At 53.2% G+C, this 21548-nt stretch overlaps 1 protein-coding gene across 1 annotated transcript; it reads left to right on the top strand.

The window, feature by feature from the left end:
- The first annotated feature begins 1668 nt into the window (after positions 1 to 1668).
- FAM3A (FAM3 metabolism regulating signaling molecule A) lies at positions 1669 to 17781 on the top strand. Its single transcript, XM_059491494.1, is given in 11 exon segments — positions 1669 to 1681; positions 3298 to 3368; positions 3370 to 3409; positions 4436 to 4459; positions 6048 to 6171; positions 7255 to 7313; positions 8473 to 8523; positions 12000 to 12084; positions 15353 to 15479; positions 17552 to 17611; positions 17613 to 17781. Coding segments are annotated over 11 exon segments (687 nt in total). The 3' UTR covers positions 17646 to 17781.
- Positions 17782 to 21548: the final 3767 nt, after the last annotated feature.

Genomic DNA, 21548 nt, shown 5'->3' with positions numbered 1-21548 from the left:
ACTGGGACATACTGGGAGTTACTGGGAGCACTGGAAGGGTCCTTGAGCAGTTACTGGGATGTACTGGCAGGGAACTGGGATATACTGGGAGCACTGGGAGAGCACTGGGAGGTTACTGGGATGTACTGGGAGGGTCCCTGAGGGGTTACTGGGAGCACTGGGAGTTACTGGGAGGGAACTGGTCCATACTGGGAGCACTGGGAGGGTCCCTGAGGGGTCACTGGGATGTACTGGGAGGGAACTGGGAGTTACTGGGAGTTACTGGGAGGGTCCCTGAGCATTTACTGGGAGTTACTGGGGGCCCTGGGACATACTGGGACATACTGGGACATACTGGGAGTTACTGGGAGTTACTGGGAGGGTCCCTGAGCCGTTACTGGTCCGTACTGGGAGCGCTGGGAGCCCTCGGCCGCCATTTTGCGCCGTCCCCTCCGCAGGGGCTGACGGGAGTTGTAGTCCCGCAACCACATCCGGCTGTGACGTCAGCGCCCCGCCCGCTCCCGCTCTTTATTGGCTCAAACTCTACCCCGCCCTCACTCCTGATTGGCCGCTACCCTGATTGGCTAAACCCGCACGCGGTGGGCGGGACGCGCGAGCTGATTGGTTATCGCTGAGAACTGCCCGGCGCTGATTGGTCGAGGCGCCGAACCCGGAAGTGCCGCGGGCGGAGCGCGGGGGCAACGGCGGCGGTGAGGGGGGAGGGGCGGGGGGGGGCTGGGGGGGATTTGGGGGGTCCTGAGGGGAATTAAGGGGAAATTGGGGGGTCCTGGGGGGGATTTGGGGAGTCCTGGGACCTTTGGGGGGGTCCGGGGGGGCTTTTGGGGGTTCCTGGGGGGCTTTGGGGGAGTTTGAGGGGGAACTGGGGGGTCCTGAGGGCGTTTTGAGGGGGCTTGAGGGGGAATTGGGGGGTCCCGGGGGTTTGGGGGGGGTCTGGGGGAATTTGAGGAAGATTTTGGGGCAGTTTGGGCGTTCCTGAGGAGATTTGGGGGGACTTGGGGGTGTCCTGAGGGGTCCTGAGGGGAATTTGGGGCTTCTTGGGGGGATTTAGGGGGGTCCCGATAATTTGGGGGGGTCCTGGGGGGATTTGAGGGCTCCTGAGGGCGTTTTGAGGGGGTTTGGGGGGGAACTGGGGGGTCCTGGGGGGGATTTGGGGAAAATTGGGGGGGATTTGATGGGTCCGGGGGGATTTTGGGGGTCCTGGGGGGGATTTTGGGGGTCCTGGGGGGGATTTTGGGGGTCCTGAGGGGATTTTGGGGGTCCTGGGGGGGATTTTGGGGGTCCTGGGGGGGATTTTGGGGGGAATTGGGGGGATTTGGGGGGTCCTGGGGGGAATTTTGGGGGTCCTGAGGGGGATTTGAGGGGGTTTGGAGGGTCCTGAGGGGATTTTGGGGGTCCTGGGGGGGATTTTGGGGGGTCCTGGGGGGGATTTGGGGGCTCCTGAGGGGATTTTGGGGGGATTTGGGAGGGTCTGGGGGGGTCTCGAGGAATTTTGGGGTCCCTGGGGGTGATCTCGATCATTTTGGGGGGTCCTGGGGGGGTCCCGTTAATTTGGGGGGATTTGGGGGGTCCTGGGCCATTTCTGGGGGGGTCTTGGGGGGATTTGGGGTCTCTGACCCCCCCATTTCCCCTCCCCCCCCCCAATTTCCTTCCAGGCCCCCCCGGAGCGGGATGAGAGTGGCCGGTACGGGGGGGGAGGGGCGGGGGTGGGGGAGGGGTCTGAGCACAAAAATCCCCCCAAAAATTCCCAAAAAATTCCCCAAAAATCCCCCCAAAATAAAAAAAAAATTCCCCTAAAAATGCCGCAAAAATTCCCCCAATTTTTCCCCAAATTCCCCCTAAAAATTCCACAAAAATTCCCCCTAAAATCCCCCAAAATCCCTCCAAAAATTCCCCTAAAAATGCCACAAAATTCTCCCAATTTTTCCAAAAATTCCCCCAAAAATCCCCCCAAAAGTTCCCCCAAAATAAAAAAAAATCCCCTAAAAATGCCACAAAATTCCCCAATTTTTCTCAAAATTCCCCCAAAAATCCCCCTAAAAATTCCCCAAAAATTCCCCCTAAAATCCCCCAAAATTCCTCCAAAAATTCCCCTAAAAATTCCACAAAATTCTCCCGAATTTTTCCCCAAATTCCCCCCAAATCCCCCAAATTTTCCCAAAATTCCCCCAAAATCCCCCCAAAATTCCACAAAATTTCCCCCAAAATTCCCACAAATTTCCCTCAATTTTCCATAAATCCCCAAAATTCCCGAAATAACGGGGGAGGATTTGGGGGAATTTTGGGATTTTTTTTGGAGCCTTCTCGTGGATCATTTTTGGGGATTTTTGGGGCGTTTTTGGGGCATTTTGGGATTATTTTTGGGATTTTTTGGGATTACCTTTGGGGGTATTTTTGGGGGTATTTTTGAGGTTGGTGTTGGGTATTTTCGCGATTATTTTTGGGGTGGTTTTGGATTATTTTGGGATTTTTTGCGATTATTTTTGGGGTATTTTCAGGGTATGTTTGGGATTATTTTGGGGTATTTTTGGGGTGTTTTTTTGTGGTTTTGGGGTATTTTCAGAGCATGTTTGGGATTATTTTAGGATGACGTTCGGGGTCTTTTCGGGCTGTTTTTGGGATGATTTTAGGATGATTTTTTCGGTATTTTCAGGGTATTTTCGGATGATTTTTGGGGTATTTTCCGGGTATTTTCAGGGTGTTTTTTGGTGGTTTTGGGGTATTTTCAGGGTGTTTTGGGGTTATTTTGGGGTATTTTTGGGGTATTTTTGGTGGTTTGGGGTTATTTTGGGTTATTTTGGGGTATTTTGGGGTATTTTGGGGTATTTTCAGGGTATTTTGGGGTATTTTGGGGTTATTTTGGGGTATTTTCAGGGTATTTTGGGGTGTTTTTGGTGGCTTTGGGGTACTTTCAGGGTGTTTTGGGGGTATTTTGGGTTATTTTGGGGTATTTTCAGGGTGTTTTGAGGTTATTTTGGGGTTGTTTTGGGGTATTTTGGGGTATTTTGGGGTATTTGGGGTTATTTTGGGGTATTTTCAGGGTATTTTGGGGTATTTGGGGTTATTTTGGGGTATTTTGGGTTATTTTGGGGTACTTTCAGGGTGTTTTGGGGTTATTTTGGGGTTGTTTTGGGTTATTTGGGTTATTTTGGGGTATTTTGGGTTATTTTGGGGTATTTTGGGTTATTTTGGGGTTGTTTTGGGTATTTTGGGGTATTTTGGGGTATTTGGGTTATTTGGGTTATTTTGGGGTGTTTTCAGGGTGTTTTCAGGGTGTTTCTGCCCCTCCCCCTCCCCCAGGCCCCCTCCGCCTCCTGGCCCTGGGGGGCGTGGCCGCCCTGGCCTGGCTGGCGGTGACGTCACTGCTGGGCCCCGCCCCGAGCCCCGCCCCCTCTGCTGAGGCTGCTCAGGGGTGAGTGGGGGAGGGGCAAAAAGGGGGAGGGGCTAAAAAGGGGAGGGGCTAAAAGGGGAGGGGCTAAAAGGGGAGGGGCTAAAAGGGGAGGGGCTAATGGGGGACAAAACGGGGGAGGGGCAATGGGAGGAGGGGCTAAAAGGGGAAAGGGAAAAGGGGGAGGGGCTAAAAGGGGAGGGGCAAAAAGGGACAGGGGCAATGGGGGGAGGGACAAGGTGGAGGGGCAAAAGGGGGAGGGGCTAAAAGGGGAGGGGAAAAGGAGGGGGTGGGGCAAAAAGGGCGAAGGGAAAAGGGGGAGGGGGAAAAGGGGTGAGGGGAAAATTGGGGTGGGGCAAAGGGGGAGGGGCTAAAAGGGAGGGACAAATGGGGGGCTAAAAAGGGGAGGGACAAAAAGGGGAGGGGCTAAAGTGGGAGAGGCAAAAGGGGGAGGGGCAAAAGGGGGGAGGGGTAATGGGGAGGGGCAAAAAGGGGGAGGAACAAAAGGGGGGGCAAAGGGGGAGAGGGAAAGGGAGAGGGGGTAAAAGGAGAGGGGCAAAAAGGGGAGGGGCCAAAGGGGGGAGGGGCAATGGGCGGCTAAAAGGGGGAGGGGCAAAAGGGGGGAGGGGTAAATAGGGGGAGGGGCTAAAAGGGGAGGGGAAAAGGGGGAGGGGCAAATGGAGAGGGGCTAAAAGGGCAGGGCTAAAAGGGGGAGAGGCAAATTGGGAGGGGTAAAAGCGGGGAGGGGCAAAAAGGGGAGGGGCTAAAATGGGAGAGGCAAAAAGGGGCGGGGCAATGCGGGGAGGGGCACATGGAGACGAAAAGGGGAGGGGCTAAAAGGGGGAAGGGAAAAGGGGGAGGGGCTAAAAGGGGAGGGGAAAAGGGGGAGGGGATAAAAGGAGGAGGAGGGGCAAATAGGGGGAGGGGCATAAAGGGGGGAGGGGCAAAGTGAGGAACCCCAAAACTCCATTGGGGAGGGGCAGAGATGTTTGGGGGTGGGGGAGGGGCAGGAGTGGTTTAAGCCCCGCCCCTTTCCCCTCCCCCCCTCAGGTGATGAGAACCCCAACACGGCAGGTGAGGGGGAGGGGCGGGGATGAAAGGGGGAGGGGCCAATCGGGGCAGGAGCCAATGAAATTGGGGAGGGGCCAAAATTGGGGGAGGGGCCAATGAAATTGGGGAGGGGCTAATTACAATGGGGTGGGTCTAATTAAAATAGGGAGGTGCTAATTAAAATGGGGAGGGGCTAATTATAATGGGGGAGGGGCTTATTTAAATGGGGAGGTGCTAATTAAAATAGGGGAGGGGCTTATCAAAATAGGGAGGCGCTAATTAAAATGGGGGAGGGGCTTATTAAAATGGGGAGGTGCTAATTAAAATGGGGAGGGGCTAATTAAAATGGGGGAGGGGCTTATTTAAAATTGGGAGGGGCTTATTAAAATGGGGTGGTGCTAATTAAAATAGGGGAGGGGCTTATTAAAATGGGGAGGGGCTTATTAAAATGGGGTGGTGCTAATTAAAATGGGGGAGGGGCTTATTAAAATTGGGAGCTGCCAATTAAAATGGGGAGGGGCTTATTAAAATGGGGGAGGGGCTTATTAAAATAGAGAGGCGCTAATTAAAATGGGGGAGGGGCTTATTAAAATGGGGAGGCGCTAATTAAAATAGGGAGGGGCTTATTGGAATGTGGAGGGGCTTATTAAAATGGGGAGGTGCTAATTAAAATGGGGGAGGGGCTCATTAAATTTGTGGGACTGGCTAATTAAATGGGGGAGGGACCAATTAATTTTTAAGGGGTCAAATAAAATGTGGGAGGGGCCAAAATTTGGGGAGGGGCCAATTAAATTGGGGTAATAAATAGGGGAGGAGCTAATTGGGGGAGGGGCCAATTAAATTGGGGAGGGACCAAGTAATTAGGGAGGAGCCAATTAAATTGGGGGAGTGGCTAATTAAATTGAGGGAGGAACCAATTAAATTTGGTGAGAGCTTTATTAATTTGGGGGAGGGATCAATTAAATTTGGGGCGGGGCCAATTAAATTGAGGGGATTAAATAGGGGAGGAGCTAATTGGGGAGGGGCCAATTAAATTGGGGTAATAAATAGGGGAGGAGCTAATTGGGGGGAGGGGCCAATTAAATTGGGGGAAGGGCTAATTAATGTAGGAGGGGCCAATTAAATTGCAGAGGGGGTAATTAAATCAGAAATAAGCCAATTAAATTGGGATAGGGGCTAATTAATGGGAGAGGGGCTAAATAAATTGGGGAGGGGCCAAATAATTGGGGTAGGGTATAATTAATAATTAAATCAGCAAGGAGCCAATTAAATTGGGGGAGGGGTTAATTAAATGGGGGAGGGGCCAAAATTGGTGGAGGGGCACAAATTAAATTGGGGAGAGGTCAATTAAATTGGGGAGGGGCAGAATTGAATGGGGAGGGGCCGATTACACGGGGGAGGGGTGAAAATTTGTGGGAGGAGCCAAATAAGCGGGGAGGGGCTAATTGGGTGGGGGAGGGGCCAAAAATTCGGGGCGTTTTTTTGTGTCACGGTGGGGGAGGGGAAGAACCAAATTTTGGCATTTTTAGGGTGAAGGTGGGGGAGGGGCGCTCCGGGATTTTTTTGGGGGGGTCGCGCTGACCCCGCCCCTTTCCCCCACCCCCCCTTTCAGCGCCCCGCCCCCCCCGGTTCAAGTGCGGCCTCCCCCGGCCCTGCCCCCCCCGGCACTTCGCGTTCCGGCTGCTGAGCGGGGCCGCGAACGTGGTGGGGCCGCGGATCTGCCTGGAGGGGAGAGAGTGAGAGGGCGGGGCCAGGGGAAAGGGGGCGGGGCTACGGGAAAGGGGCGGGGCTAAGGGGAAAGGGGCGGGGCTATGGGATCTGCCTGGAGGGGAGAGAGTGAGAGGGCGGGGCCAGGGGAAAGGGGCGGGGCTAAGGGAAAGGGGGCGGGGCTATGGGATCTGCCTGGAGGGGAGAGAGTGAGAGGGCGGGGCCAGGGGAAAGGGGGCGGGGCTAAGGGAAAGGGGCGGGGCTATGGGATCTGCCTGGAGGGGAGAGAGTGAGAGGGCGGGGCTACGGGAAAGGGGCGGGGCTAAGGGGAAAGGGGCGGGGCTATGGGATCTGCCTGGAGGGGAGAGAGTGAGAGGGCGGGGCTAAGGGAAAGGGGCGGGGCTAAGGGAAAGGGGGCGGGGCTATGGGATCTGCCTGGAGGGGAGAGAGTGAGAGGGCGGGGCTGAGGGAAAGGGGGCGGGGCTAAGGGAAAGGGGGCGGGGCTAAGGGATCTGCCTGGAGGGGAGAGAGTGAGAGTGCGGGGCTACGGGAAACGGGGCGGGGCTAAGGGAAAGCGGCGGGGCTGTGGCATCTGCCTGGAGGGGAGAGAGTGAGAGGGGCGGGGCTACGGGAAAGGGGGCGGGGCCATGGGATCTGCCTGGAGGGGAGAGCGTGAGAGGGGCGGGGCTAAGGGAAAGGGGGCGGGGCTATGGGATCTGCCTGGAGGGGAGAGCGTGAGAGGGGCGGGGCTAAGGGAAAGGGGGCGGGGCTATGGGATCTGCCTGGAGGGGAGAGCGTGAGAGAAACGAGGGGGAGGGCCTTATTGGGTGGGGGAGGGGCTTGGGAGGAAGGGGTCAATGAGGATGGGGGAGGGGCCCAGGGGGTGGGGGAGGGGCCATGGGGGGGTGGGGAAACCAGCAAAGAGGGGGAGGGGCAAAGGAGGGGATCCCAAAGTCAATCATTGGGGGGGTGGGGCCAAAAATTTGAGGGGGAGGGGCTGAGAGGGGTGGGGGAGGGGCCCAGGGGGTGGAGGAGGGACACTGAAGGGGTGGGGGAGGGGCCGCGGGGATGACTGACGTTGGCCACGCCCCCTCCCCTCCCCCTCCCCCCAGGCTGATGAGCAGCGTCAAGAACAACGTGGGGCGGGGCCTGAACATCGCCCTGGTCAACGGTGGGGGAGGGGCTGGACGGGGCGGGGCCAATTGGGGAGGGGGAGGGGCTTTACCGGGTGGGGGTGTGGCTTAGAGGGGGCGGGGTTAATTGGAGCGGGGGTGGGGCTTAAAGGGGAGGGGCTGGGGTGGGGGAGGGGCTGAGGAATGAGAGAAGGGTAATGGGGGAGGGGCCAATTGGGGAGGGGTCAGGGGGGTGGGGGAGGGGCTTGGGGGAGTGTGGGAAGTGAAAGGGGGAGGGGCCTGAGGAGGGGGAGGGGCCAGTTGGGGTGGGGGAGCGGATTTGGGAGGAGTCAATTTGGGGTGGGGGAGGGGCAGAGCAGGATGGGGCGGGGCTTAATGGGGTGGGGGAGGGGTCGGTTGCAGTGGGGGAGGGGCTTAGAGCATGGGAAGGTTTAATTGGGGTGGGGGAGGGGCTGTGGGTGGGGAGGAGCAATAATGGGGTGGGGGAGGGGTCAGTGGGGTGGGGGAGGGGCTGGTCGTGGTGGGGGCGGGGAGAGGGGAGGGGAGTGGCTTGGGTGGGGGAGGGGCTTGGGAAGGGGAGGGGTCATTTGGGATGGGGGAGGGGCTTAATGAGGGGGGGAGGGGTTAATTGGGGTGGGGGAGGGGAAATGGGGAAGAGCTGAAATGGTGGGGGAGGGGCGGGGATGGGGGAGGGTCAAAGTGAGAGGAGGGGGGAATGGAGTGGGGGAGGGGCAATTTGGGGTGGGGGAGGGGCAAAACAGGGTGGAGCCGCATGGGGGAGGGGCCAAATAAATCGGGGGAGTGGCCAAAATTTGGGGGATGGGCTAATCAAATTGGGGGAGGGGCTAATTAAAATGGAGGAGGGGCCAGTTAAATGGGGGAGGAGCTAATTGGGGAGGAGCCAAGTAAATTGGGGTGGGGGCAAATGATGTTGGGGGAGGGGCAAATTCAATGGGGGGAGGGGATCATTATATTGGGGGAGGGGCCAATTAAATGGGGGAGGAGCCAAATAAATGGGGAGGAGCCAGTTAAAAGGGGGAGGGGCCAATTGAATCAGGGCGAGCTAATTAATTGGACGAGGGGTTAATCAAATTGAGGGAGGGGCCGACCCCGCGCAGAGGCGGAGCCAATGGTGATGTGGGGGCGGGGCAGCTTTAAGCCCCGCCCCCTCTGACCCCGTGCCCCTCCCCCTCCCAGGGGTCAGTGGGGAGCTGATCGCGGCCCAGGCCTTCGACATGTGGGCGGGGGGTGAGTGAGAGACCCCGCCCCCACCGCTCTGGCCCCGCCCCCACCGCTCTGACCCCGCCCCCACCCCAATTCACCCCTCCCCCACCCTATTGACCCCGCCCCACCGCTCTGGCCCCGCCCCCACCGCTCTGACCCCGCCCCCTCTCTTCCATTGACCCCTCCCCACCCTATTGACCCCTCCCCCACCGCTCTGACCCCGCCCCGATTCACCCCTCCCCCACCTCACTGACCCCTCCCCCACCCTATTGACCCCTCCCCCACCTCTCTGACCCCTCCCCCACCTTATTGACCCTCCCCCACCCCCCCATGCCCCTCCCCCACACTCCCATTGGCCCCTCCCTGATTTTCCCCATTTTTGTGATGAATTTTGTGCTGATTTTCCCCATTTTTGTGCTGATTTTTTGGCTGAATTTCCCCATTTTTCCCTGTTTTTTGCTGTTTTTTCCCTGTGTTTTTGCTGATTTTTGGCTGAATTTCCCCATTTTTTCCCTGTTTTTTTTGCTGTTCATTCCCCATTTTTGTCCTGATTTTTTTGGCTGAATTTCCCCATTTTTCCCTGTGTTTTTGCTGTTTTTTCCCCGTTTTTCGTGCTGATTTTTGGCTGAATTTCCCCATTTTTTTTCCTGATTTTTTGCTGTTTTTTCCCCATTTTTTCCTGATTTTTTTTTTTGCTGTTTTTTCCCCATTTTTCCCCTGTGTTTTTGCTGTTTTTCCCTGTGTTTTTCCTGATTTTTTGGCGGAATTTCCCCATTTTTCCCCTGATTTTTTTGCTGTTTTATCCCCATTTTTTTTCCTGATTTTTTGGCTGAATTTCCCCATTTTTCCCCTGTGTTTTTGCTGGTTTTCCCTGTGTTTTTGCTGATTTCTGGCTGAATTTCCCCATTTTTCCCTGTGTTTTTGCTGATTTTTTGGGTGAATTTCCCCATTTTTCCCCATTTTTGTGCTGATTTTTGGCGGAATTTCCCCATTTTTTTCCTGATTTTTATGCTTAATTTCCCCGTTTTTGTGCTGATATTTTGGCTGAATTTCCCCATTTTCCCCTGATTTTTTTGCTGTTTTTTCCCCGGTTTTGTGCTGATTTTTTGGCTGAATTTCCCCATTTTTGTGCTGATTTTTGGCTGAATTTCCCCATTTTTTTCCTGATTTTTTTGCTGTTTTTTCCCCATTTTTTCCTGATTTTTTTTTTGCTGTTTTTTCCCCTTTTTTTCCCTGTGTTTTTGCTGTTTTTCCCTGTGTTTTTCCTGATTTTTTGGCTGAATTTCCCCATTTTTTCCCTGTTTTTTGCTGTTTTTCCCTGTGTTTTTGCTGATTTTTGGCTGAATTTCCCCATTTTTTCCCTGATTTTTTTGCTGTTTTTTCCCCGTTTTTTTTCCTGATTTTTTGGCTGAATTTCCCCATTTTTCCCCTGTGTTTTTGCTGGTTTTCCCTGTGTTTTTGCTGATTTCTGGCTGAATTTCCCCATTTTTCCCCTGTGTTTTTGCTGATTTTTTGGCTGAATTTCCCCATTTTTTCCCTGATTTTTTTTGCTGTTTTTTCCCTGGTTTTGTGCTGGTTTTTGGCTGAATTTCCCCATTTTTTCCCTGTTTTTTTTGCTGTTCATTCCCCATTTTTGTGCTGATTTTTTTGGCTGAATTTCCCCATTTTTCCCTGATTTTTTTGCTGTTTTTTCCCCGTTTTTGGTGCTGATTTTTGGCTGAATTTCCCCATTTTTCCCCTGATTTTTTTGCTGTTTTTTCCCCATTTTTTCCTGATTTTTTGGCTGAATTTCCCCATTTTTTCCCTGTTTTTTGCTGTTTTTCCCTGTGTTTTTGCTGATTTTTGGCTGAATTTCCCCATTTTTTCCCTGATTTTTTTGCTGTTTTATCCCCATTTTTTTTCCTGATTTTTTGGCTGAATTTCCCCATTTTTCCCCTGTGTTTTTGCTGATTTTTTGGGTGAATTTCCCCATTTTTCCCCATTTTTGTGCTGATTTTTGGCTGAATTTCCCCATTTTTTCCCTGTTTTTTTTTGCTGTTCGTTCCCCATTTTTGTGCTGATTTTTTTGGCTGAATCTCCCCATTTTTCCCTGATTTTTTTGCTGTTTTTTCCCGGTTTCTGTGCTGATTTTTGGCTGAATTTCCCCATTTTCCCCGTTTCTGTGCTGTTTTTTTCCCCGTTTTCGTGCTGATTTTTGGCTGAATTTCCCCATTTTTTTCCTGATTTTTTGTTGTTTTTTCCCCATTTTTTCCTGATTTTTTTTGCTGTTTTTTTCCCCATTTTTCCCCTGTGTTTTTGCTGTTTTTCCCTGTGTTTTTGCTGATTTTTTGGCTGAATTTCCCCATTTTTCCCTGTGTTTTTGCTGTTTTTTCCCCGTTTTTGGTGCTGATTTTTGGCTGAATTTCCCCATTTTTCCCCTGTTTTTTTTGCTGTTCGTTCCCCATTTTTGTGCTGATTTTTTTGGCTGAATTTCCCCATTTTTTCCCTGATTTTTTTGCTGTTTTTTCCCGGTTTCTGTGCTGATTTTTGGCTGAATTTCCCCATTTTTTTCCTGATTTTTTTGCTGTTTTTTCCCCGTTTTCGTGCTGATTTTTGGCTGAATTTCCCCATTTTTTTCCTGATTTTTTGCTGTTTTTTCCCCATTTTTTCCTGATTTTTTTTTTGCTGTTTTTTCCCCATTTTTCCCCTGTGTTTTTGCTGTTTTTCCCTGTGTTTTTCCTGATTTTTTGGCTGAATTTCCCCATTTTTTCCCTGATTTTTTTGCTGTTTTATCCCCATTTTTTTTCCTGATTTTTTGGCTGAATTTCCCCATTTTTCCCCTGTGTTTTTGCTGGTTTTCCCTGTGTTTTTGCTGATTTCTGGCTGAATTTCCCCATTTTTCCCCATTTTTGTGCTGATTTTTGGCTGAATTTCCCCATTTTCCCGTTTCTGTGCTGATTTTTGGCTGAATTTCCCCATTTTTCCCCTGTTTTTTTTGCTGTTCGTTCCCCATTTTTGTGCTGATTTTTTTGGCTGAATTTCCCCATTTTTCCCTGTGTTTTTGCTGTTTTTTCCCCGTTTTTGGTGCTGATTTTTGGCTGAATTTCCCCATTTTTCCCCTGATTTTTTTGCTGTTTTTTCCCCATTTTTTCCTGATTTTTTGGCTGAATTTCCCCATTTTTTCCCTGTTTTTTGCTGTTTTTCCCTGTGTTTTTGCTGATTTTTTGGCTGAATTTCCCCATTTTTCCCTGTGTTTTTGCTGTTTTTTCCCCGTTTTTGGTGCTGATTTTTGGCTGAATTTCCCCATTTTTCCCCTGATTTTTTTGCTGTTTTTCCCTGTGTTTTTGCTGATATCTGGCTGAATTTCCCCATTTTCCCCCTGTGTTTTTGCTGATTTTTGGCTGAATTTCCCCATTTTTCCCCTGATTTTTTTGCTGTTTTTTCCCCATTTTTTTTCCTGATTTTTTGGCTGAATTTCCCCATTTTTGTGCTGATTTTTTGCTGTTTCTGGCTCTCCCCAGACGTGGAGGAGCTGCTGCGCTTCCTGCGGCCGCTGCACGAGGGGACCCTGGTGCTCGTGGCCTCCTACGACGACCCCGCCACCAAGTGAGGGCTGGGGCTGGGGGGGATTTGGGGGGTCCTGGGGGGGATTTGGGGGGTCCTGGGGGGGATTTGGGGGGTCCTGGGGGGCTTTGAGGGGTCCCAGAAGGGATTTGGGGGGGGCTGAGGGGAATATGGGGGGTCCTTGGGGGTCCTGGGGGAGTTTGGGGGGGTCCCAGAGGGGACTTGGGGGGTCCTGGGGGATCTTGGGGGGGCTTGGGGAGGATTTGGGGGGGGGGTTTGGGGGGGTCCCAGAGGGGATTTGGGGGGTCCTGAGGGGGATTTGAGGGGGCTCGGGGAGGATTTGGGGGATCCCAGAGGGGATTTGGGGCATCCTGGGGGGAATTTGGGGGGTCCTTGGGGAGGTTTGGGGGGTCCCAGAGGGGATTTACGGGGTCCTGGGGGGATTTGGGGGATTTGCGGGGGCGGGGTTTGGGGGGGATTTGGGGGGTCCTGGGGGGAAATGGGGGGTCCCAGAGGGGATTTGGGGGGTCCTGGGGGGTTTGGGGGGTCCCAGAAGGGATTTGGGGAGTCCTGAGGGGGATTTGGGGGGGCTCGGGGAGGATTTGGGGGGGGTTTGAGGGGTCCTAGAAGGGATTTGGGGGGTCCTGGGGGGGGGGGGTTTGGGGGATTTGGGGGGTCCTGGGGGGGGGGGGTTTGGGGGATTTGGGGGGTCCTGGGGGATTTGGGGGCGTTTGGGGGTTCCCAGAGGGGATTTGGGGGATCCTGGTTGAGATTTGGGGTCCCCTGGGGGGTTTGGGGGATATTGGAGAGGATTTGGGGGCCATTTGGGCACTTTTGGGGAGTCCTTGAGGGGGCTTGGGGGTCCCAGAGGGGATTTGGGGGGTCCTGGGGGGATTTTTGGGGGGTCCCTGAGGGGATTTTGGGGGGATTTGGGGATTTTTTGGGGTCCCTGAGGGGCTTTTGGGGCATTTGAGGATTTTTGGGGGGTCCCTGAGGGGATTTTGGGGGGATTTGGGGATTTTTTGGGGTCCCTGAGGGGTTTTTGGGGGGTTTGAGGATTTTTGGGGGGTCCATGAGGGGATTTTGGGGGGATTTGGGGATTTTTGGGGGTCCCTGAGGGATTTTTGGGGCATTTGGGGATTTTGAGGGGTGCCTGAGGGGATTTGGGGGGAATTTGGGGGGTCCATGAGGGGCTTTTGGGGGGATTTGGGGATTTTTGGGGTCCCTGGGGGTTCCCGGGGGGTCCCTGTGGGGTTTGGGTTTTTCCCCTCCCATTTTTGGGTTTTTCCCCTCCCATTTTTGGGGTTCCCCCAGGCTGACCCAGGGGAGCCGCTGCATTTTCGGGGTCCCTGAGGGGATTTTGGGGTTCCTGGGGATGGGTTTGGGGTCCCTCTGGGGTTTGGGGTTTTCCCTCCCATTTTTGGGGTGATTTCTCCCAATTTTGGGGCTTTTTCCTCCCCATTTTTGGGGTTTTTAATCCCATTTTTGAGATTTTTTCCCTCCCATTTTTGGTTTTTTTCCCTCCCATTTTTGGGGTTTTAATCCCATTTTTGAGGGTTTTTTTCTCCCCATTTTTGGTTTTTTTCCCTCCCATTTTTGAGGGTTTTTAATCCCATTTTGAGGTTTTTTCCTCCCCATTTTTGGGGTTTTAATCCCATTTTTGGGGTTTTTAATCCCATTTTTGGGTTTTTAATCCCATTTTTGAGTGTTTTTTCTCCCCATTTTTGGTTTTTTTTCCCTCCTATTTTTGGGGTTTTTTTATCCCATTTTTGGGTTTTTTCCTTCCCATTTTTGGGGTTTTAATCCCATTTTTGAGGTTTTTCTTCTCCCCATTTTTGGGGTTTTTCTTCTCAGTTTTAGGGGTTTTTCTTCCCCATTTTTGGGTTCTTTCCTCTTCATTTTTGGGATTTTTTCCTCCCAATTTTGGGGCTTTTCCCTCCCCATTTTTGGAGCTTTTTGCCTCCCAATTTTGGGTTTTCAACCCAATTTTTTGGGTTTTAAATCTCATTTTTTGGGGGTTTTAACCCATTTTTTGGGGTTTTAATCCAAATTTTTGGGGTTTTTAATCTCATTTTTTGGGTTTTTAACCCCATTTTTTGGGGTTTTTAATCCCATTTTTGCTGTTTGTAACCCATTTTTGGTGTTTTTAACCCCATTTTTGGTGTTTGTAACCCCTTTTTTGGTGTTTTTAACACCAATTTTGGTGTTTTTAACCCCATTTTTTGTGTTTTTACCCAATTTTTTGTGTTTGTAACCCCATTTTTGTTGTTTTTTAACCCCATTTTTAGTGTTTTAACCCCAATTTTGTGTTTTAACCCCATTTTTGGTGTTTTTAACCCCATTTTTGATGTTTTAACCCCATTTTTTGTGTTTGTAATCCCATTTTTTTGTGTTTTTAAACCCATTTTTTGTGTTTGTAACCCCATTTTTGTTGTTTTTTAACCCCATTTTTAGTGTTTTTAACCCCATTTTTTGTGTTTTAACCCCAATTTTTGTGTTTTTAACCCCATTTTTGGTGTTTTTAACCCCATTTTGGTGTTTTTAACCCCATTTTTGGTGTTTTTAATCCCATTTTTTTGTGTTTGTAACCCCATTTTTGGTGTTTTTAACCCCATTTTTTGTTTTTTAACCCCATTTTTTGGGGTTATTAATCCCATTTTTTGTGTTTGTAACCCCATTTTTGGTGTTTTTAACCCCATTTTGGTGCTTTTAACCCCATTTTTGGTGTTTGTAACCCCATTTTTGGTGGTTTTAACCCCATTTTTGTGTTTTTAACCCCATTTTTGGTGTTTTTAACCCAAATTTTTGGGGTTTTTATTCCCATTTTTTGGGGTTTTTAATCTCATTTTTTGGGGTTTTTAACCCCATTTTTTGGGGTTTTTAATCTCATTTTTTTTGTGTTTTTAACCCCATTTTTGTATTTTTAACCCCATTTTGGTGTTTTTAACCCCATTTTTGGTGTTTGTAACCCCATTTTTTTGTGTTTTTAACCCCATTTTTTTGTGTTTTTAACCCCATTTTTTTGTGTTTTTAACCCCATTTTTTGTGTTTTTAATCCCATTTTTTGTGTTTGTAACCCCATTTTTGGTGTTTTTAACCCCATTTTTTGTGTTTGCAACCCCATTATTGGTGTTTTTAACCCCATTTTTTGGGGTTATTAATCCCATTTTTGGTGTTTTTAACCCCATATTTTGTGTTTGTAACCCCATTTTTGGTGTTTGTAACCCCATTTTTGGTGTTTTAACCCCATTTTTGGTGTTTTTAAACCCCATTTTTGGTGTTTTAACCCCATTTTTCCTCTCCCCCCCAGGCTGACGGACGAGAGCCGCCGCCTTTTCGGGGAGCTCGGCAGCGCCGTGGCCAAGGATTTGGGGTTCAGGGACAGTTGGGTGTTCCTGGGGGCCAAGGGGGTGCAGGACCGGAGCCCCTTCGAGCAGGTCGGGCTTTGGGGGGGCTCCGGGACATTTGGGGGGGATTCTGGGGGTCCCCAGGGGGGTTTGGGGGGGTTTGGTGGAGGATTTTGGGGGGTTTCAGGGAGAAATTTTGGGATTTTGTTGGATTTTGGAGCGGATTTGGGGGGGATTTGGGGGGAGATTTTGGGGGATTTTGGGGGGGGTTTGGGGGGGTCCTGAGTGGATTTGAGGGGATCTGGGGAGGGTTTGAGGGGGGAGTTTTGGGATTTTGTTGGGTTTTGAGGGATTTGGGGGGTTTGGGGGATTTTGGGGGGATTTTGGGGGAGTTTAGGGAAATATTGGGGGATTTGGGGGAGGATTTAGGGGGGGATTTTGGGGCATTTTTGGGTAATTTGGGGCATTTTTAGGATATTTGGGGGAAATGGGATTTGGGGGGCATTTTGGGGGTTCCCAGGGGGGTTTGGGGGGGTTTGGTGGAGGATTTGGGGGGGGTTCAGGGAGAAATTTTGGGATTTTGTTGGATTTTGGAGCAGATTTGGGGGGGATTTGGGGGAGGATTTTGGGGGGCATTTTTAGGGGATTTTGGGGGTTTGGGGGGAGATTTGGGGGATTTTGAGGGGGGTTTGGGGGGTCCTGAGTGGATTTGAGGGGATCTGGGGAGGGTTTGAGGGGGGGAGTTTTGGGATTTTGTTGGGTTTTGAGGGATTTGGGGGGGTTTGGGGGATTTTGGGGGGATTTAGGGGGGAATTTTGGGATGTTGTTGGATTTTGGGGTGGTTTGGGGGATTTTGGGGGATTTTGGAGGGAGTTGAGGGAAATATCGGGGGATTTGGGGGGGGATTTTGGGGCATTTTTAGGGGATTTTGGGGGAATGGGATTTGGGGCCATTTTTGGGTGGTGTTGAGGGGATTTTGGGGGGGGGTCCCGAGTGGATTTTGGGGGGATTTGGGGGATTTGGGGAGGGTTTAGGAGGAATTTTGGGGGGTCCTGAGTGGATTTGTGGGGTTTTGAGGGGTTTTGGGTGGAATTTTGGGGGGATTTGGGGGAATTTTGGGGGGTTTGGAGGGGTCCTGAGTGGATTTGGGGATATTTTGGGGGAGATTTAAGAGGATTTTGGGAGGTTTGGGAGGGTTCTGGGAAGATTTTCAGGGGGATTTGGGGCATTTTAGGGGTTTTGGGGGGTCCTGGGGCACTTTAGGGGGGGTTTGGGGAATTTTGGGGGGTCCTGAGTGCATTTGGGGGAGATTTGGGGCATTTTTAGGGGATTTGGGGGCAATTTTGGGGGATTTTGGAGGGAATAATTGGGGGCATTTTCGGGTATTTTTAGGGAATTTTGGGGGTGACTGCGGCGTTTGGGGGGTTTGGAGGGATTTTGGGGGGTCCCGAGTGGATTTGAGGGATTTTTGGGGGATTTGGGGGAATTCTGGGGGGGATTTTTGGATGATTTGAGGTAATTTGAGGAGGATTTGGGGGATTTTGGGGGGATCCTGAGAGGATTTGAGGGGGATTTGGGGGGGAATTGAGGGGTTGGGGGGGTTGGGGGTTATTTAGGGGGCATTTTGGGGGGATTTGGGGGCGTTTTTAGGGGATTTGGGGGGCGATTTTGGGGGGACTTTTGGATGATTTGGGGGAATTTGAGGAGGATCTGGGGGATTTTGGGGGGTCCTGAGTGGATTTTGGGGGGATTTGGGGCATTTGGGGAGGGTTTAGGAGGAATTTTGCAGGGTCCTGAGTGGATTCGCGAGGTTTTGGGTGGATTTTGGGGGCATTTGGGGAGGATTTGGGGGCAATTTTGGGGAGTTTTAGGAGGATTTTAGGGGGGATTTGGGGGTTTTGGAGGGATTTGGTGCATTTTGGGGAATTTTGGGGCATTTTGGGGGATTTTGGGGGATTTTGGGGGAATTTTGGGGCATTTTGGGGGATTTTGGGGGATTTTGGGGGATTTTAGGAGGCTTGGGGGGGCTTGGCTGGGTTTTGGGGGGGTTTTGGGCATTCAGGCACAGCCGGGGGTTGCGTGGGGGCAGTTTGGGGTTTTGGGGGGTCCCAAAACGACCCCAAAAGCCCCAAATCCGCCCCAAAACCCCCCAATTCCCGCAGCACGTCCGCAACAGCCGCGGCTCCAACAAATACGAGGGGTGGCCGGAGGCGCTGGAGCTGGGGGGGGTGCGTCCCGCAGAGACCCCCGGGGTGACCCCAAAACACCCGGGGGGACCCCAAAATATCCGGGGGGACCCCAAAAACACTCGGGGGAACCCAAAACATCCGGGGAAACCCAAACATCCGGGACCCCAAAATGTACAGAGACAATAAAACCAAACCCACAGAGACCCCAAAGAACACCCGGGGGACCCCAAAACCCCGCAGAGACCCCCGGGGGGACCCCAAAACTCCAAAGGGGACCCCAAAATATCCGGGGGGACCCCAAAACATCCGGGGGGACCCCAAAATATCCGGGACCCCAAAATGTACAGAGACAATAAAACCAAACCCACAGAGACCCCAAAGAACACCCGGGGGACCCCAAAACCCCGCAGAGACCCCCGGGGGGACCCCAAAATATCCAGGGTGACCCCAAAATATCCGGGGGGACCCCAAATCCCACAGGGAGCCCACAATGTACGGAGGCAATAAAAACTACAGAGCCCAAACCCACAGAGACCCCCGGGGGACCCCAAAACCCCGGGGGGACCCCAAAACCCCGGGGGGACCCCAAAATGTACGGAGACAATAAAACCCACAGGGACCCCAAAAACCGGGGTGATCCCAAAACCCCCAAAACAGCCCAGGGACCCCAAATCCTGCAGAGACCCCAAAAACACCCACAGGGACCCCCGGGGGGACCCCAAAAACAGCCCAGGGACCCCAAAATATCCGGGGGGACCCCAAAATTGTCCGGGATCCCAAAATGCACAGAGCCAATGAGATCGACAGAGACCCCGAAACATCCGGGGGGACCCCAAAATGCCCCGGGGGGACCCCAAAACCCCACAGGGACCCCAAAACCCCACAGGGACCCCCCAAAGGGACCCCAAATAAAGCTCGGGGTGGTTCCGGAGCCGGGGGGAGTTGGGGGTGCTGCCCCACAAGTGAGGGGCTGCACCCCAAAAGTGCCATGGGGCGGGGAGTGACCCCAAAGGGAGCGGCTGTGCCCCCCAAGCGAGGAGCTGTGACCCCAAAAGTGACCGACTGCACCCCATAAATGAGGGGCTGTGCCCCACAAGTGCCAGGGGATCTGTGACCCCCAAACGAGGCGTTCTGCCCCACAAGTGAGGGGCTGTGCCCCATAAGTGAGGGGCTGCACCCCAAAAGTGCCAGAGGCTGTGCCCCATAAGTGCCATGGGGGGGGCTGTGACCCCAAAACAAAGCGCTGTGCCCCACAAGTGCGGGGCTGCACCCCATAAGTCAGGATGAGGAGTGACCCCAAAACAAGGGGACCCTGCCCCATAACCGGGGGGCTGTGCCCCACAAGTGCCAGGGGATCTGTGACCCCCAAACGAGGCGTTCTGCCCCATAAGTGCCAGAGGCTGTGCCCCATAAGTGCCATGGGGTGGGCTGTGACCCCAAAAGGAGCGGCTGTGCCCCACAAGTGAGGGGCTGCACCCCATAAGTCAGGATGAGGAGTGACCCCAAAACAAGGGGACCCTGCCCCATAAGTGAGGGGCTCTGCCCCACAAGTGCCAGGGGATCTGTGACCCCCAAACGAGGCGTTCTGCCCCACAAGTGAGGGCTTGTGCCCCACAAGTGAGGGGCTGCACCCCAAAGGTGTCAGGGATGAGGAGTGACCCCAAAACAAGGGGACCCTGCCCCATAACCGGGGGGCTGTGCCCCACAAGTGCCACGGGGCGGCGCTGCCCCCCAAGTGCCAAAGGCGCCGTGGGGCGGCCGCGTCCCTCCGGCCACGCCCCCTTGGCCACGCCCCCTCCGGATTGGCCCCGCCCCCATCAGTGTTGCCCCGTCAACGGCGTTCCTTTCTCATTAGCATAAACCCCGCCCCTTGTTAGAACAAACACACCTTTGTTCCTCATTAGCATAAACCCCGCCCCTTATTAGCATAAACCCAGCCTGCTTATTAGCATAAAGCCATCTTTATTTCTCATTAGCATAAGCCCCACCCTCATATTAGCATACCCCAGCTTCCTTATGAGCCTAAGCCCCGCCCCTCGGCCCCGCCCCCTTTGGGGGTCCAGGGACTCCCCCCCCCCCATGGGGATTGTGCCCCCCAAGTGTGGGGTTGTGCCCCACAGATGTTGGGGTTCTGCCCCCCAAGTGTGGGGGTTCTGCCCCACAGATGTTGGGGTTCTGCCCCCCAAGTGTGGGGTTGTGCCCCATAAGTTTTGGGGTCCTGCCCCACAAGTGTTTGGGTCTTGATCCCCCAATGTTGGGGTTCTGCCCCCCACGATGTGGGGTTCTGCCCCACAAGTGCCAGCGGTCATCACCCCCCAAGTGTTGGGGTCCTGCCCTCCAAGTTTTAGGGTTCTGCCCCATAACTGTTGGGGTTCTGACCCCCCATGTTTGGGGTCCTGCCCCATAAGTGTTGGAGTTCTGCCCCACAAGTGTTGGGGTTCACCCCCTTTAAGTGCCAAGGGTCCTGCCCCACAAGTGCCAGGGGTTCTACCCCATAACTGTTGGGGTTCTGCCCCACAAGTATTGGGGTTCTGACCCCCCAGTTTGGGGTCCTGCCCCATAAGTGTTGGGGTTCTGCCCCACAAGTGTTGGGGTTCTTTCCCTGAAGGGCCAGGGGTTCTGCCCTATAAGTGTTTCGGTCCTGACCCCCCAAGTGTTGGGGTTCTGCCCCCCAAGTCTGGGGTCCTGCCCCTTAAGTGTTTGGGTCCTGACCCCACAAGTGTTGGGGTTCAGCCCCACAAGTGCTGAGGTTCTGCCCCACAAGTGCCGGGGTCCTGACCCCCCAATGTTGGGGTTCTGCCCCTCAAGTGTGGGGGTTCTACCCCATAAGTGCCAGGGGTCCTGACCCCATAAGGGGCCCTGCCCCATAACTGTTGGGATTCTGCCCCATAAGTGCCAGCAGCCATGACCCCACAAGTGTTGCGGTTCTGCCCCATAAGTGTGGGGGTTCTGACCCCCCAAATTTGGGATCCTGACCCCACAAGTTCCGGGTTTCTGCCCCCCAAGTGTTGGGGTTCTGACCCCACAAGTGCCAGGGATTGTGCCCCACAAGTGCCAGGGGTTTTGCCCCATAACTGTTGGGGTTCTGCCCCACAAGTGTTGAGACTCTGCCCCCCAAGTGTTGGGGTCCTGCCCCACAAGTGCCAAGAATTCTGCCCCATAAGTGCCAGAGCTCAGGACCCCCCAAGTGTTGGGATCCTGCCCCCCAGTGTTGGGGTTCTGCCCCATAAGTTTGGGATTCTACCCCACAACTGTTGGGGTCCTGACTCCCCCCAGTGTTGGGGTTCTGCCCCCCAACTTTGGGGTCCTGCCCCATAAGTATGGGGGTTCTCACCCCCCAGATGTTGGGGTCCTGAGCCCCCAAATTTGGGATTCTGCCCCACAGGTGTTGAGGTCCTGCCCCATAAGTGCCGGTGGTCATGACCCCACAAGTGTTGGGGTTCTGCCCCCCAAGTGTTGGGGTTCTGCCCCATAACTGCCGGGGTCCTGACCCCATAATTTTCAGGTTTTGACCCCTCGAGTGTTGGGGTCCTGCCCCATAAGTGCCAGGGGCTCTCAACCCCCAGTGTTGGGATTCTGCCCCCCAAGTTTGGGGTCCTGCCCCCCAACTGTTGTGGTCCTAAAGCCCCCCAATGTTGGGGCTCTGCCCCCCAAGTTTGGGGTCCTGCCCCACAAGTTTGGGGCCCTGCCCCCCAAGTTTGGGGTCCTGCCCCACAAGTATTGGGGTCCTGCCCCACAAGTTTGGGGTTCTGCCCCATAAGTTTGGGGCCCTGCCCCACAAGTTTGGGGTCCTGCCCCCCAAGTTTGGGGTCCTGCCCCACAAGTATTGGGGTCCTGCCCCACAAGTATTGGGGTTCTGCCCCACAAGTTTGGGGTCCTGCCCCCCAAGTTTGGGGCCCTGCCCCACAAGTATTGGGGTCCTGCCCCACAAGTTTGGGGTTCTGCCCCATAAGTATTGGGGTCCTGCCCC

This window comes from Ammospiza nelsoni, chromosome 35 (genome assembly GCF_027579445.1).
Source record: "Ammospiza nelsoni isolate bAmmNel1 chromosome 35, bAmmNel1.pri, whole genome shotgun sequence".
NCBI lineage: Eukaryota > Metazoa > Chordata > Aves > Passeriformes > Passerellidae > Ammospiza > Ammospiza nelsoni.
Note: the sequence above shows the minus strand (reverse complement) of the source record. Positions and strands in the feature narration are given on the sequence as shown.